The sequence below is a fragment of the Mastigoproctus giganteus genome, chromosome 8 (assembly GCF_048544385.1).
Source record: "Mastigoproctus giganteus isolate SK-2022 chromosome 8, ASM4854438v1, whole genome shotgun sequence".
NCBI classification, from domain to species: domain Eukaryota; kingdom Metazoa; phylum Arthropoda; class Arachnida; order Uropygi; family Thelyphonidae; genus Mastigoproctus; species Mastigoproctus giganteus.
Genome location: NC_143582.1, coordinates 164,127,517 through 164,146,122, shown reverse-complemented (window position 1 = coordinate 164,146,122; position 18,606 = coordinate 164,127,517). Strand labels below are relative to the sequence as shown.

The window sequence follows — 18,606 nt, the reverse complement described above, 5'->3', positions numbered from 1 at the left end:
TTAAGTTAAGCTATATCTACGATCTAGAACAAATCTGGGTACAATTTTTTCAATGAGCTTATGCTATATATGACATGCCCTAAAGGCAGTGCCTACTATATACATATGTACAAGCCCTCAAAATGATAATGTGATTTTTAAATAGCTACTATAGAATTGTAATAGCAATCTTTGTGAACCAGAAGATGATTATAGTGAATGTTGAGCTAGTAGAATTGAAATACCTATTTAGAACATGCTTTTGCTATGATCTAATTTTGGATTTATTTTATTATTGTGCCATTTATTAATGGCAATAAAAATGGCTTTGTGAAGATGTTTAAAGATAAAATTGGCTGGAAATTCATTATTAATAAGCTTAGACCTCAAGTCTATAAGTGATTGTATGATATTATTAGCATTATTACATATTTTTATCAGTCTAAAGCTTTGTGAAACAGTGATATTGCTGTGAATTCTCTTTGAAATATTAGAATGCCGGTGTGTTAGGCTAATTGTTTTATATCTAAATTCTTTGTGCTTGTCATATAGTTTAGTGTATAATATTTTATCTTCTCTGTAAATTTCTGTATCTAGATAGGTAGCTGTACTTGTACTATGCTTATTAGTACATGCTAGCCCTAATTCAGATGGGTAGTGCTTAACTACATCTTTAAGAAAGTTGGGTTTATTTATTACTATTAGATCATCTATGTAGTGGTAAAGTATTAAGTTTTTATTTAAGTTTGTTTCAAAATGATGCAAATAGAAGTTAGCTCCTAAGCATGAGCTGCAGGCCCCAATTGCTATACCTGTATGTCGTTTATATATAGTGTCGCCATTAAATATGTAGCTGTTGAATAAACGTGTTAATTAAGCAGTCCCAATAATTCTGTTGGCATGGTAATATGTTTTTGTACTCCTTATAATAAATACAGGTTTTAAGTTGTTATGAGAAATTCTAGTAGATAAGTTTTTAAAATTGAATGTACTTATATTTTCTATAGTATTGGAGTTGTTATTTAAGCATTCTAATATAGGGGTGTTATTAAGAATTATTCTAGATACATCTATATCACTTAATATGATGTTTAGTAGAGATTCATTGAATCTGAGGTACTATTACGACACTTATTTTTACCTCCTTTCTCCTTATGTCAGCATAAGCTTTCTTTTGCACATGTATAAAATAAATAAAAAACACCACATCTGAAGTAAATTATGGTTGTAACTCTTTTTTTATATTATATTCTGTATATTTGTTTCAAAACAATCTGTCTGGCTATCTGTTATCTTGCCTGCTTGCTGTTAAATTTAAAGTTTAGCTTAGATTGCCTTTATGTTTAATTATTTGGACCTACTTAAACAGGCAGATAACAATCAGAAACAGATTGTCTTGCTAATTATTCTTGGGATACATTGAATGGTGTTAGCTCTCAAAAATGTGCCATTCAGTGTATCCGATTATCAAAAATTATCTGCATAATCATTATTTTTATTTTATTTTATTTTATTACTAATTATATGTTTATTTCTAGGATATAGCAATGTAAACCGACATGGGCTATCTTTATAGGTTCTTTTGGCCTTTTGGCCCACTGAGTACTTTTATGCCAATGCTTTATTGCACTTTGAATACCTGTATAGTACCAATTATACTCTTACGATAATAATGATATATGTAATTTGTAAAATAATAAGACGAGTTTACCTCAATATAGTACGTAGAACACTTCCGTATGAAACTCTCCAGATATTAAAACGAAAAAATCAAACTTACATTAGAGTAAAAAATAAATAATTAAAAACCAATTTAACGCAATTCAAATCAATTTAACGCAATTCAAATCAATTTAACGCAATTAAAAAGAATCTAACGAAAATATTCAAAACGATTTTCTTTCCTGAAGCTCACAACGCTTTTCGACCGTATGTCGTGATCACAGGAATGAAAATTACCGAATAGGTTTGAACCCGAAACTTATAAATAGTGATTATTTGTCTTCGTGCATGCACGTAAAGGTCCACGTATCGGAGATCAAATATGGCCACCGCACGTTAACAGAATTCTCGTGTAATTCAATTTCTACGGCTTCTGCAATAAATAGTTGCATATAATTATGTTGAACATTAAGTATTTTGGCCTCGTTAAATAAAAAAGTATGTTTTTCATTAATGGCATGAAAGGCTAATTCTGACGCTGCTGAACGAGAAGCACAAACTGAGGCTTCATGTTTTTTTACATGAATATTCAGAGAAAATCGCTTCAAACCTTGGTAAGACGAGTCGCAATCACCGCAAGAAATGTTGTATACCAGATCATTAATTTGTGTTGCGAACGCAGAAAGAACTGAGCGATTGTTCAGTATAGTGTGTAATTTCCGTATTGGCCTGGCCAAAATTTTAAATTCGGTATCTTAAAGAATCTATTAAGCTGTTTGTGCCACTGTACTGTTCAACATATGGGACAGAAATAAAATTTTTTTTTGATATTACTATTTTTTGTTGGTGTAGTATTTTGTATTCTATCCTTAGCCTGTACCCTAATTCGGTTTATTGTGGCAAGGGGATAACCCCTGTTTAAGAGCCTGCCAGTTAATATTTGTATTTCTGAGCCCAAAGCAGATTCCGTCGTTGAACATTTAGAAATTGATTAACGATAATCGATCATTTGTAGGTGAACAGGTGATGCCTATTAGAATGTAGAAGCATACCGGTGTTTGTAGGTTTTTGATAGATGCTAAATTGGATTTTATTCAAGTCCCGAATAAGCATGAAATTTAGAAAGTTTAATGACTTTGTATCTGTATCCTCCCTTTCCAATGCAAATTTGAGTCTAGAATGAATATTAGCATTAGCATTAGCATTAGTAGAGGCATTTATTGCAAGAAAGCAAGCTTATGCAGCATCAGCCAAAAAAAAAAAAAAAATAAAGTAAAATAAATAAATAAAAAATAACCACTTCCACTTCACCCCTCTGTTCGTTCGAAATACCTGTCCAGCTGAGCCTTAAACTTATTTAGGCTATCAACTTCCACGACAAGGGATGGAAGTCTGTTCCACCTACCAACCACCCGCTGGCTAAAGGCAAATTTCCGCACATCTATCCTACATCTGTCTTTCCTCAATTTGAATTTATGCCCTCTCAGGTGATTATTCTGAGCAAGAAGAAGAATCCCATCAGCATTGAGCATGCTCAAACCATTCAAGGCTTTGTACACCTCTATCAGATCACCTCGCGACTGGTGCCTAGTCTCCAGACACTGTAATTCGCAAAACTTAAGCCTTTCTTCGTAAGAGCACCCCTTTGTTCCATTCACTAATCTTGTTGCCCTTCTCTGTACTCGTTCCAGCAGCTCTACATCCTTCTTGAAATGAGGCCTCCAGACCTGTATACAGTACTCTAGGTGTGGCCTCACCATTGCCTTATACAAGGGAATAATCACCTCCTTATCCCTGCTAGAAATATTCCTGTATATCCTTGACAAGACACTATGAGCTACTCCTGCAGCCCATCTGCACTGCTCAGAGAACTTCATATCTGCCTGCACAACCACCCCCAGGTCCCTTTCATTCTCTACCACTGTCAGTGTAGTACCACAGAGTTGATACGTTGCTCTGGGGTTGCTGTTTCCCATATGTAGTACTTTACATTTGTCAATGTTAAACCTCATTTGCCACCTCTCAGCCCATCTGCTCAACCTTTCCAGATCCTGTTGCAGCAGCATAGTGTCAGTAGTGTCCTTGACAACCCTGCCAACCTTCGTATCGTCTGCAAACTTAGACATTAAGCTTGATATACCATCATCAATATCATTTATAAATACAGAAAACAATAAAGGACCCAATACTGAACCCTGCGGGACTCCACTAATAACATTAGTCCCTAATGAGCAGTGTCCATTAATTACCACTCTCTCTCTTCTCCCCCTCAACTACCCCTTTATCCATAGCAGCAATTTGCCTCCAATGCCACACTGCTCCAATTTGTGCAGCAGTCTTCCATGTGCAACAGTATCAAAAGCCTTCCTAAGATCCAAGTATATAATATCAAAGTTATTCTCTGCATCCAGTTCTTTTGTGACGGCATCATAGTATCCAATCAAACTGGTCAGGCAAGACTTACCCTTAAAAATTCCATGCTATGTCGGAGCTATAACTGAAGTCTTGTCTAGATGATACTGCAGTGCTTCTTTAACCAGTGCCTCCATTAATTTTCCCGGAACAGAAGTTAAACTCACAAGTCTATAATTACTTTGTCAGCCTTTGATCAGCCTTTGTGAATTGGGGTCACATTTACACATCTCCAGTCCATGGGTAACTCCCCTGAGTCCAAGGAAGCTCTCATAATTATGGCTAAGGGTTTGCTTACTTCCTTTGCTGCCTCCTTTAATATAACTGGATAGATCCCATCCACCCCAGGTGCCTTTCTTGTGTTTATCTTCAACAATTTCTGCTCCACTTTACTCTCAGTTATTACAAGATTCTCTAGCTTACTGCCAGATTTGAATACACGCCTGGCATTCCCCTCGCTGAATAACTCCTCATGTGTAAATGTTGATGCTAAATATTCATTTAGTTTGTTAGCTACCCGAGCAGGATCATCAACAGTTGACCCATCGATATCAAGTGGACCAATCTGATTCATCCCCTTCCTTCTAGAGTTTACATAAGTAAAGAACTCTTTGCTGTTTTTCTTTGCATCCCTTGCCAAGGATTTCTCATAATCTGCCTTCGCCTGCCTAACCTCCTTTGTAATTTGGTTACAGATCAACTTGTATCTACCATAGGCTTCTGTGTCATGTGTTAATTTGTATGTATCCCATGCATTTTTCTTCTCTGCCATATGTCTCATTAGTTCATCTGACATCCATTTAGGCCTAAACCTTGAACAATATTTCTTAATTGGTATGAAAAACCTATTAGCTTCCAAGGTAAGTTCTTTGAATGCTTCCCATTTTGAGTTTGCTGTTGGTAACATCATCAGTTGGTCCCACTGTATAGAACTTACATACTGTCTCAGACCATCGTAGTCGCCTTTACGAAAGCAATAACCCTTCCCTTTACCCCTGATGGTAGTTACCTCCTTGAGGAAATCCCACTTCAGCACACTGTGATCACTGCCTCCTAGTGGTTCCTGTATCTGCAGATTCTTAATGCATGAAGAATCACTAATGATAATCAAATCTAGAGTATTGATCCCTCTAGTTGCCTCCTGAACATGCTGATGTAGAAAACAATCATGTAATAAATCCAAAAAAGCCTTGCTAGTGTGTGAGTGACCAACCCACAAATTCCAGTCAATATCTATGAAATTAAAATCCCCCATTATAGGACTTTTTGATTTACTGGCCCACTCTATTTCCCTGTACAGTTTCTTATTATACTCATCAGAGTCATTAAGCCTATAGCACACTCCTATTCTCAATTTTGATCTCCTAATGCTGGGAGATCAAACTGACACACCAAACTGACTCAACACTGCACTGTCCCGCAATGTCGACTGGCTTCACTTCCTTGGATTTTATGTGTTTTTTAACTAATAGCATAACCCCTCCTCCCTTCCTATCCTGTCTATCCTTTCTGTAGACGTTGTACTCCCCAAATTCCAGTTCTGCATTACTTATATGTGTGTGACACCACGTCTCTGATATCCCAACAATATCCGCCTTTGATGCTTTGAGCAATACCTCAAATTCATCAAATTTATTTACCAAATTCCTAGGATTGGTGTACACTTAAGTATACATGCACCTGTTCTTTTTCTTAGCTACCCTAACACAACCCATGTGTTTACTTGTACCCCAATTACTCCCAGCAGTCTCTGAAATGTCCTGCATCTTATTTTCCAAGCTTCTGCTCATTCCAATAGAAGCAGTGCAAGAATCACTTTCACCTCTGCCAGTGGCTACTGTTAATCTATTAGTCCATGTATCCCCCTCAATCTAGCAGTTTTCCGACCCACCTAACTGCCTCGATAGCATCAGCAAACATTCTTGCACTTTTTCTATTTAAGTGTATCCCATCCCTGTAGAAGCAGTCTCTCCTGTTATCAAGTACAGACCAGGCTGAAAAAAATTCTACCCCTTGAGCCTTGCACAATCTTTCCAGGGCCGAATTGATCATCAGGGCTCTCATCATATACTCCCTCCTATCATGTCTGGGCAGAATTGCAGACACTTTCAAATTCAACCCTAATTCACGGCTTTTTTTCAACTGTGACCTGTACTTGTTAAGTAATTCCGCCGGTCTCCTACTCTTAATATCATTAGTGCCAACGTGTACAACTATATCACCTTTTGTGCCCTTAAAAGATTATATCTGCTCTACGTCATCAACCTTTGCCCCTGGCAGACATACCCTGGTCCTGTTCCACCTATCTTTTTTACAAAGCATGTTTCCCGTTTCCCTGACAATAGTCACCAACAACTACTAGTTCCTTTGGGACCAGTGCATTCTGCCTTGGGGTTGCCGCTGTGTTGTGTGATGCCCAAGTGCAAGCTCTGGCGTTGGTGTGGGCAGCTGAGTGCTTGATGGGCCCCTCACTTTTAATCCATCGAGGGCATCCACCCTGTCCTTCAAGCTCTCATATAAGCCCATAACAATGCTGAGTTGTCGCCTGATTTCCTTACACTCCTTGCATCGCGCACATACAAAGACATCCCCCATGGCAGTATCATGTCCCATACCTGACTGCTCCACAAAAATCAAGCAAATAGTGCATTTTAAATGGCTGTGATTCAGAGGGCAACTTCCCCCCTCAGTTCTCCCCTGAGCCACAGCACTCCCATTAGCTTGAACCTTTTGCTTTGCTGCTCTGGTCTGAGTCATGATTTCGATTTAATTTCAATAAAATTTCAATTTCAGTACAAAATTAAAACCCTAAACTTGTATCCCAACACAGTTATAATGCTATATTTATGTTTCAGTATTGTTCTACGTACTATATTGATGTATCCTATCTATGTTCTACGTACTATATTGAGGTATACTGTATTGAGGTAATCATAGTATCCAATCAAAATTGGTCAGATAAGACTTCCCCTTAACAAACCCATGTCTGATCTATAACTGCAATCTTGTCTAGATGATCCTGCAATGCTTCTTTTTCCAGTGACTGCATTATTTTCCCCAGAAAAGAAGTTAAACTAACAGGTCTGTAATTATTCTTGTCACCCTTCAATCTCCCCCTTTGTGAATTGGGGGTACATTCACACATCTCTAGTTTGTGGCGAACTCCACTGAATCCAGAGATACTCTCATAATTATGGCTATGGGTTTGCTTACTTCCTTTGTTGCCTCCCTTAATATAATTGGATAGATTCCATCCACCTCAGGCGCTATTTTTATATTTAGCTTTGACAATTTTTCTTCCTCCTTTCAGTTATCCCAAAACCATTTATTACCTATTAGAATTTGATAAACGTCTCGCATCCCCCTTCTCTAAAGAATTCCTCATGTGTGAATGTAGACGTGAAATACCTATTCAGTTTGTAATCAACATCTGCAGGGTTGTCAACAGTTTACCCATTGACATCAGGCGGCCCAATGTGATTCAAACCCCCTTTCTTTTACTCTTAATATAAGCATAGAAGTCTTTGCTGCTGTTTATAGCACATTTCCTTGCATTCTTTGCCAGAGAATACTAATAATCTGACTTTTCTTGCCTAACATCCTTTCTGACTTGATTATAGACTGATTTATATAACTGTAATCAAGTTTTGCCTGACTCCCACATTATGTGAAGCTTGCACTGTACGTATATATTATTTTTTAAATTTTTTCCTAAAATATGGCAAAGTTAAAATATTGAAAGTTCCCAATTGAAGTAAATTGCATATGCTGCTGGTTGTGCCCACTGGCTCTGACCATGCCATTTTACACCATTTTTTTTTTTTTCTTGCTAATTCCTTTATCTTAATTCCCGAATATTATTTTTATTTTAAGTGTATATATATGCACATTTTCAAGTTTTATTTTGGGTGTCTATTTATTTATTTATTTATTTTTCATACAGGATTAGTTACAACAACAAGTAATCAACTGGATAGAGAGAGCCAAGCAGAACATGTATTGGAGGTATGAATAATTTTTTTATATAGTATGTTGTAGTTCCTGATTATAGGACTATGCAATGGTTTCCTTACAGTGCTGGATTTAAGCATAAGCTAAAGAAGCCACAGTTTGGAGCTCCATTATCCATTGGGGGATACCATTTCCTTTTGTGGTGATAAAAATCTATAGTTACATTTTTTGAGACTGCACATGCTTCTTATAATATCTAAATCCAGCTTTGTATCCTTTTTTTGCTGGGAGGGAGGTGAATTGCCTGTTTGCTGGGTGAAAAACCAGAGTTTCTAATGGAATGGGATGGCTGGAATGGAACAGGTAGTTTTGCATTCTCATACGTTTCTTTTGCAGTGCATTGCCTTGGGGGGATTTATTTATTGTTTGTTGTTTAGGAGCATTAGCAACTAAGGCCATATTGCTCCGGGGATATGCGGTGGTCATTCCCTGTCCTTTCCGCATCCTCCGTATTTGGTGGTCACGGGCTCAAACTCCGGTCTAAATAAGAAGCATGTGCCACGCGCTGCTGCTCCTGCCCACCTGGCTACAGAGGCGCCCTGGTCACCTAATAACATGATACCATACTAGAATGTGAAGCAGGCTACTGATTAATGCGATCTGTAGTGGTCCCATAATGACATTGTGGTTGGGTGGGATTGCTTAACTTGTTAACTACATGTTGATATGTGCGAGAGGAGGTTGAAAAGTTTCTAGCCTATCACAGAAGGAATGCTGGAAAGTTGTGAAAACCCATTTATTTTACAACATAGCCTGCCCATCCTTTAAGTCAACACTTTCTGCCATGGTCCCCTAGTTCTTGTAACCCACTCAAATAAAACTCAAAAGATTTTGATCCTAACTGTTGACCTCATCCATCACAGCATTGTTACTGTCAAAATTTTGTCCTTCCAAAACCTTTTTTGAGATTTGAAAATAGAAAATAGGCTGATGTAGCAGAAGCTGGTGAGTAGTGTGGATGCTGTAATAGCTCAAAACCACAGTCATGCAGTGTTGCCTTATTCACAAATACTGTGCATGCCATCTGGCATTGTCTTGATGCAAGATGTCAAGATGACTCCTCTTGAACATTGAATTCTTTGCAGAAATGTCTCAATAGGTTAGAATAATACTTGGCTTTGATAGTGGCACCTTATTCCTGGAAATCAGCCATGATCATGCCACCTGCATCCCAAACAGATGCCATGACTTTCCCAGCTGACTTCTGCACTCATAACTTATTAGGAGGGGAGAAGAGGTATTGCTAGTTTCGATTGTTCTTTTATTTCAGGATCAAAGTGGTGCACCGATGTTTCATCCATAGCGATATATTGCCTCCAAAACCCGAAAAATAAACTATAAACAGTTCAGTTATCTAATAATACCATTAAACATTGCATTCAAGATCTGTCAGCATATATAGAAAAACAGGGGCTAACATCTGGTGAATATAGGCTTGGCACACCCAGAGTTCGAGGCCCCGGGTGCCAAGCGTTATAGTGATCAAGCGATTCTCAGTGATTTCTAGAGCGTTTTTCTCAAAGCTGCAGTTTTTTTTCAGTTATAAAAGTTTTGTTACGTTTTCATTAAATAATAGTAAACTTAGACTTACAATCTGTAACTAAGTTTCAGAAAGGCAAATCACCTTTCTTTTTCCATTTAAACTAATATACTAACTTTTATACCACTTGGTCACTCTAGCGGCACTGCTCCTGCCTCCCTGTGGCCGGGCCGGTAACCTGGTAGAAGAAATCCACTCTCCCGGGGCTGAAAGGAGCATAGATGGATAACAATACTTTTAGAGCCTCCGAGCTCAAAACTAGCGACAAAACACACCGATGATGAATTTTCCCAACCCAAGAGGTTGAAAACAAATCCTCAAGAGGAGATACCAGCATTCCTTATACTGCACTCTACATCAGACCAGCCTTTGAGTAAATTGTCCCCATTCCTTGTGCAAAAATGCTTAGAGGCTGTCGCAGGTTCACCAAAATCAGTAAGGCGACTCCAGTCTGGAGATCTTCTGGTAGAGACCATGAAATCCCAGCATTCTGCAAAGTTATTAAATCTGACAACTTTCGGCAGACATCCAATAAAAGTCACTCCCCATGCCACCTTAAATTCCTCCAAGGGAGTAATTGCAGAATGGGACTCATTAACCGTATCAGAGGAGGAAATAGTCAAAGAGCTACGAGAACAAAGATTCATCCAAGCCAGGAGAATCATGACTCGTAAAGATGGTACTCTCATTCCAACAAGTAGCATAATCCTCACTTTTAGCTCTCCCATCTTACCAACATCTGTCAAAGCAGGCTATCTCCATTGCCGTGTCTGTCCCTACATCCCAAACCCAATCAGGTGCTATAAGTGCCAAAAATATGGACACTCTCAAACTGCATGTAGAGGTGAGGCAATATGTCCTAACTGCGGATCGAAGGACCACAACCAATCCGATTGCAATGCTACCATTCCTCATTGCCCAAATTGTAAAGGTAATCACCCAGCTTTCTCCAAAATATGTGAACTATGGAAGCAAGGGAAAAAAATACAGAAATATAAAGTGGAGAACAAAGTCACTTATTCAGAGGCGAGAAGAGAAATAATCAAAATGGAGCCAAAGCTTATGTATGCCACAGCTGCCAAACAGGTGCAATCAGTAAGTATACAAACAGATGTTACAGTTCCTCCTAATACATCTATCGCGAATTGGGCACGATCCATACTCACTTCTCCCAAACAGTGTCCTTTACAACAAACAACTGAACAAGCCAGCAATACTCCAATCTCCATTCCAGCCGATGCGTCAACAGTGAAACCAAAAGCTACAGAAACCCCAATGGTGCATCCACGGATTTCAATGGAAATGGATATTGATCAGCAGAAAAATTCAGATGATGGAATTTTAGTACTCCACGCAACTGATGTGATGGACATGACACGTCCTTTCTTTCCTAAGAAAGACAAAGTAAAAAATAGAGAGGTATAAACAAGCTACAAACAAAAAACAGTCAGAAGCAAAAACAACTTCGCGTAATGGAAAGAATTCAAAAACGCATAATGGAAAGAATTCAAAAACGCATAATGGAAAGAATTCTTCAGTGGAATTGTAGAGGCCTTCGTAATGCAAAAGATGACTTGCATGATCTCGTAAACTATGAACCAGCATGTATATCCCTAAAAGAAACCTATTTAAATCCACAAGTGTGTCCTACCATTAAAAATTATACCCTGTTCAGAAGAGATAGGAGTATCGACTTGCCGGCCCGTGGAGGTGTGGCTGTTCTTGTTAGAAATAATATTCCATCTAAACCTGTTACTCTTCAGACCCCTTTTGAGGTAGTGGCAATGCACGCATGGCATGACTATTACAATAGCATCTATATATATTCCCCCAAATTCCTCAATCTCCTCAGAAAATCTAATAGACCAGCTACACCTCCTTTCTATTTGCTAGAAGACTTCAATGCTCATCATTCGCTGTGGGGATCTCCAACAATCGACAAAAGAGGTAAACTAATAGAAAATCTTCTCGATGTGTGTCAACTTACCCTTTTGAATACTGGTGAGCCTACCTATATACATTTTTCTACAGGATCCATGAGTGCAATAGACCTTTCAATCTGCTCTCCCTCCATATGTACTAATACGGAGTGGTCTGTTCTTGAAAATCCACTAAATAGTGATCATCTACCAATTCTCTACAAGCTACAAACACGGGTAAACTCCCCTTTGCCGGGTTGCTCCAAATGGAAATTTCGTAGGGCACACTGGATGAATATGCTTCAAATGTTCAGTTAGAGGATGAAATAATTCAACTTCAGCCCATAGATTATGTCACACAACATATAACTAATCAAATATTACAAGCTGCGACTCTACAATACCAAAGTCCTTGCCTGGGAAACGCAAACACAATAATTACTGGTGGAATCCAGATTGTACATATGCTAAACAGGAAAAAAAATAGGGCTTGGAATTTGTTCTGCAAATTCCCCACAACCAGTAACCTAATTAGTTTTAAAAGAATGAAAGCTAAGTTCTGCCAAATAAGAAGGAAAGCAAAAAAAGAAGCATGGATTAGCTTTTCTTTTAGCATAAAGAAGACACAGATATCAGACTCATCTGGAAGAAAATACAAACTATTCATGGCAAATACGTCCAGTCCCCGGCTTCAATATTAAACTGGAAAGGAAAGGAGTTGTCCTCTCCGGCAGAAATTGCAAATGCCTTAGCCGAATCATTTGCCAGTATATCAGGCATATCCACCTACAACCCAATCTTTCAGAAAATTAAAAAATCATCAGAGCAGCATAAGATAAATTTCTCCACTAGAGTGTCACACCCGTACAACCAGCCATTTACATTAACAGAACTTTTAGGGGCGCTCAATAAAACTTCCAGTAGTGCTGCTGGTCCAGATGGGATCTACTACGTCATGATAAGCCAACTTAACAACAGAACAAAAAGGGCATTGTTAAAATATTACAATCGAATATTTCTAGAAAATACTTACCCAAACTCCTGGCATCACTCAATTATACTAGCCTTTCCAAAGCCAGAAAGGATTGCAGCTTTCCACATAATTACACGCCGATTTCACTGACCAGCTGCTTAGGCAAAGTCTTGGAAAAAATGGTTCACAGGCTAACGTGGTTCCTGGAAACTAACAACTTGCAAAATAACAATCAGTACGGGTTTCGAAAGAACCGGTCCACGTTAGATGTAATGATAAAAGCAGAAGCAAACATCCGAAATGCCTTCATAAGGGGACAACATCTGGTCATGATCAATCTTGATATTGAGAAAGCCTTTGATAACACCTGGCGATACGGTGTACTTCAAGATCTTCATTCTTTTGGCTTGAGAGGTCATTTTCCCCACTTTATACAAAACTTCCTATGCCACAGAACATTTCAGGTTACATACATGAACAATTTATCCAAATCATTTGAACAAGAGGAGGGTGTTCCTCAGGGGTCCATTCTTAGTCCGACGTTATTTTCAATAAGAATTACAAACATGACGCAGGATGTACCGAATACAGTAGAATCGTATACGTTCACTGATGACCTCATTGTTTCTTGTCAATCCCAAACCATGAACACCATTCAAAGACCATCAAATCACCATTCAAATTTCCATCACTAAAATTTAATCATGGGCATTGCGGAATGGCTATTCCCTATCAGAAAAGAAATCTAGTGCAATTCATTTTTGTAAAAAACGCAAGCTTCACCCGGATCCAGAAATATTTTTAAAAAACAACCTGATTCCTGTCACTAACAATTTCCGTCTGTTGGGGTTATATTTAGATAACAAACTTAATTTTGCTTCCCATATTGCTTTCCTTCGAACTACATGTCTTAAAAAACTGAACATCCTGAGAGCAGTCTCTGCTAAGTCTTGGGGTGCTGACAGAAGCTCTCTCCTTCATCTGTATAGAGCTTTAATAAGATCACGCTTAGATTATGGATCACCTGTCTATGACTCCGCTAGGAAAAGTTCACTATTACGTCTGAACACCATACAGCATAGTGCTCTTAGGATAGCTGTGGGAGCCTTCAGAACATCTCCAGTCCACAGCCTCTATATTGAGGCAAATGAACCCCCTTTGCATCTCAGGAGAAAATCCTTATTGTCTAATTGTGCAGCAAAAATTAAAAGTATGCCATTCCACCCCAGCTGGCAGTACCTGTTTGATCCTCAATATGCTGAATTATATCACAATAAGCCTAATGAAAACCGCCCCGCAGGGATTTGACTGCAAGAACTCATGATCAGTTGGGATATTAAATTTCGCAACATATTCCAAGACCTTGCTACTCCTGAAACTCCCTGGACTGAATTCTCACCTCTCTGCGACAATTTCTTTTCAAGATGGGGAAAATCCTCTCTGGCAAATATAAACTATCAACAGCTCTATAAAACTCATTTTTTGGAAAACTCAGATAAAGTACCTATCTATACTGATGGCTCCAAAACAGATGCAGCCGTTGGTGCTGCAGCAGTTTCTTCCGCCTTCTCACTTGCTGCGTCTCTTCCTACGGAATGCACTATCTATACTGCAGAATTATTTGCAATTAAACTAGCTCTAGATAGAATACACAACAGCTGTATAAAGCAATCCCTGATATACACAGACTCCTTAAGCGCAATCACTGCCATTCAAACTACCATGTCACCCTCTCATCCGATTCTTAAAGAGATATGGTCCAAGTTATTTTACTGTCAAAAAGCCAACCAGAAGGTTACCTTCTGCTGGATACCTGGTCATGCAGGCATTCCAGGTAATGAACAAGCGGATTCCGCCGCTAAACGCCCTGACTCAAGCACTTCCAGGCAACAAACAGTGCCCTACACCGACTACAAATCCATCATTGAAACATCATGTAGGAAGCAATGGTCTGACCTCTGGAAAGCTCAAATTAATAATAAACTGCTGCAGATAAAAAAAGAGCCAAAATTGTGGACATCTAGTATCAGGAAAAGCAGGCGACAAGAAGTAATTCTAGCAAGGCTCCGCTTTGGACATTCACATCCAACTCATCTGTATTTGCTTATGGGAGAGAACCCTCCTCAGTGTTTGTTGTGCCAGTCGCAGTTGACAAAATATCATATTCTCATTGAATGTCCCCAACTTTCAACTACCAGAAAATCAACCTTTATCTCCCTATCCCATTTGAAGGAACTGATAACCTTATTGCAGATTCTTGGCAATGATGCAAATTTGGAGGAACTGTTTACTTATTTGAAACAGATAAATCTCTATAATAGCCTATGATCACAATAACATGAGAAATTTGTGATAAGCAAATATCGAACAGGCACAATATGGCCCAAGAGGCCCTTGTGCCAGAAAACCCAAATACAACAACAACAACCCAGAGTTCGAGCTGGATATCGTCATTCTTCTCTTTCTTGGTGATTCTCTTCTGCCTCTCTCTCTCATGGTAACTCAAAATTTTTTTTTGGCTGGTGCAGCATAAGCTTCAGGTTTCCTTGCATCATATGGCTAACAATAACAATTGGTGTCTTAACATAACTCCATCTTTGCCTTTTGCTTTTTTGTTGCAACTTGTTATGTTGTTATTTGGTTTTCAGGAGCATTAGCAACTAAGGCCATATTGCTCCGGGATATGCGGTGGTCATTCCCTGACCTTTCCGCATCCTCCGTATTTGGTGGTGACGGGCTCGAACCCCGGTCTAATCAAGAAGCGTGTGCTACGCACTGCTGCTCCTTCCCACCTGGCTACGGAGGCGCCTTGTTGCAACTTGATGAATCAACAGATGTGTCAGGGCTAATAGTATTTCAGAGTAACCGGATCATGTCTGTGTAAAATTACAAGGGTTTGATAGTATTACATCTGATATTAGCTTGAAACAGAAATTCAGTGAGCTTCCTTTCATTGAATTCTGTTGCGGTCTTCTTCAGAGGTATTGAATATCTGCAAGTGTCTAAATATGCAGTGCCCAAAGTTCTTCAGCTTCCAACAACTTGTCTGTGTGAAGCTGCATTTTTAAGGTCTGCAGCAATGAAATCTAAATATCAATACAGACTGGTTGTCACACCCGACATGAGAATTCAGTTGTCTACAATCACTCCCAACTTTAAAATTTTTTGTTGGTTCTTCGTCTTTTGTGAGATGAAGTTTGTGCATGGTCCTGGGAGGAATTGGTTAATGCTCAATTTGAATGGTATTTGGATACAAAATTTTTTCTTTCCAGAATGCAGTATGGCTTTTGAAGAAACATATCTGCTCCTATCATATAATCAAACTCAAATTGTACATTCAGGATGTTTTTGTTTGGTCCAAGCATCTAGTGCCAGTTTTCTTTGATATTGAAAAAGCCTTCTATTTGGCATATTATAAGACCTCCACAACTTTGGTCTTAGGTTTTTAATAAAGAAGTTTTTATTTAAAGCCTTCCAGTTGTTATTAAAAACTTTCTGTTTAATCATCAACTTTAAGTTCATGTAGGATCCACACTCTTTTGAGCATTTTTCCTAGATGAAGGAGTTCCTTAAGGATCTGGTCTGTGTCACACTTTTTTGCCATCTAGATAAATCTGTCACGGAACAAATACTACAAACAGTAAACAATACCCTCTGTGTTGTTGATGACTTTACCATGTTTTTTATTCATGTAATATGAGGGTCATTAGCATTAGCATTAGTAGAGGCATATGATGCAAGAAAGCAAGCTTATTCAGCATCAGCAAAAAAAAAAAAAAAAAAAAACAACCACTACTCCCATTTCACCTCTCCGTTCGTTCGAAATACCTGTCCAGCTGAGCCTTAAATTTGTTTAGGCTATCAACTTCAACAACAAGCGATGGGAGTCTATTCCACAAACCAACTGCCCGCTGGCTAAAGGCAAATTTCCGCACATCTATCCGACATCCGTCCTTCCTCAATTTGAATTTATGCCCTCTCAGGTGATTATTCTGAGCAAGAGGAAGAATCCCATCGGCATCATCAGCCATTTTCAATCCACTGCTGGATGAAGGCCTCTCCAGCAACTTTCCAGTTTCTTCTGTTTTGTGCAATGGCCATCCATTTAATAACCACGAACTCTTGAATTTCATCTGTCCATCTCTGTTGTTGTCTTCCAGGTTTTCTTTTAGCTCTTCTTGGGTACCATTCTGTTATTTTCTTAGTCCATCTGTCATCATATCTTTGAGCTATGAGTCCTGCCCAAGTCCATTTCAGTTCTTTAGTTTTGATAAGAATGTACTTCATTTGTGTTTGCTGCCTAATCCATTGTTTTTCTCTTCTTATCTAGCAGTCTGATTCCTAATATAATTCGTTCCATTCTTTGCTGTGTAGTTTTTCTGTCTTCAATTCTTTTGGTGAGTGCTCAAGTTTCACTTCTATAAGTCATGGTGGGGAGTATACATTGGTTCATTTTTTTACATTTCAGATAAAATGGGATATTACTCCTCAGTGTATGACTATATTTCCTGAATGCTATCCACTTGAAATTTATCTTTCTCTTGACTTCCAGCCATTTATCATTATTACAGCTAATGACTTGTCCCAGATAAGTATATGAAGCCACTTTTTCAATTACTGCTCCTTCGGTGATTATATCTCTTTCTAATTCATGCTTGTTCATCATTACTTTTGTTTTAGCCATATTCATCTTTAGTCTGAAATCCTTACTAACTCTGCATAACCGATTAAGATTTTCCTTTAATTCTTTGGGTTCTTGGCTTATCACAATGTCATCTGCAAATCATAAATGGTATAGATAATCTCCATTCACATTGACTACTTTCTGCGGCCAGTCTAATCTTCCTCAAGGGCAGCAGTAAGCAACTTCAGAGATATTTTGTCTCCTTGTCAAACTCCTTTCTCAATTTTAAATTTGCTACTGTCTTCATCTAGTCTAATAAAGGAGGTAGCATTCTCATATATTTTCTTCAAAATTGTAATGTATGGGGTATCTATGCCTTGTCTTTCCAGTGCCTGAAACATTGCCTTATGCTGTATGGGGTCAAATGCCTTTTCATAAACTACAAATGCCATGGCTCGCATCTGGTGAGTATGGGCTTGGCACACCCAAGGTTATCAGCTGGATATCATCATTCTTCTTTTTCTTAGTGATTCCTTTCTACTTTCTACTTCTGACTCATTTTTGCTCTCTCTCTCTCACACTCTCAGGGTAACTCGGAAATTTTGTTTTGGCCGGTGCAGCATAAGCCTCAGGCTTCCTTGCACCATACAGCTAATAATAATAATAATGGTCGCGATAGCCCCGTGATTAAGACACTGGACTACCAGCCTGATGGACCCAGGTTTGAATCCTGCACTGGTGGAAGTGAACACGGCTCTGTTATGCTGGGAGACCGATATAATAATAATATTAAATGATAAAAAAAAAAAAAAAAAACTTTCGCTTAAGTTACCCAATTGGACTTACCTTCCCCAAGGTCGGAGTGACGGCTGAGACAGATAGTGGCACCATCTGGTGTCACTTACGAGAACTGACTAAATAAATAAATAAATAAACCACTGGACATAAGCCGAAGCTAAACAAGTCCACCTCCATAGATGGATGATGTCGCAGATAAATATTATCCATACTGCATCGAGTGTGGCACAGGATAAAGTCACTCGTGTTCAGGCCTTAGGCAGAGGGGTCGGTTCAAAAAGTTGGAGACTGTCTCTCGAGCAAGACGCAGTGAAGCAAGTGACGCTGTTCTCTGTAAGGCCATCCAGCCTCACCAACTGGAAGTGTTTCCTGCACTAGTGACCCGCTCAGGAAGGAAGAAAATGCCAACACACGAAGTGGAGCATTGAAATGAATACATATATCATGCGAGTATACTATGAAATAACCAGGCTAGAGACCATTCTGACAATGTACAGATCGCGACTACATACCAAGTGGTTAGAACGATACCCAGATATTCAGGTCACCGAACAGCGATTAGCAGACCAGAGAAGGACCATCGTCACAAAGAACCTAATAGCTCCTGCCATCTTGGGAAAAATCAAGCAGGATGTCAGCGATCTGCTAAAAAGCACAAAGAATATGGTCAATATGGAACCAGAGGAGG

General features: G+C 38.8%; 1 protein-coding gene across 8 annotated transcripts in view; it reads left to right on the top strand.

Annotated features, from left to right (window-relative positions):
• Positions 1–18,606, top strand: part of LOC150081977 (fat-like cadherin-related tumor suppressor homolog) — a 1,021,521-nt gene that overhangs the window by 460,858 nt on the left and 542,057 nt on the right. For all 8 annotated transcript variants that reach the window (XR_016547261.1, XR_016547260.1, XM_090379029.1 and 5 more), the window contains one exon: positions 7,997–8,058. Coding sequence is in view for 6 of the 8 variants with exons in the window: in XM_090379029.1 (XP_090235155.1) it covers positions 7,997–8,058 (62 nt within the window). In the remaining 2 variants the exon portion in view is untranslated. The remainder of the gene's footprint in view (positions 1–7,996; positions 8,059–18,606) is intronic.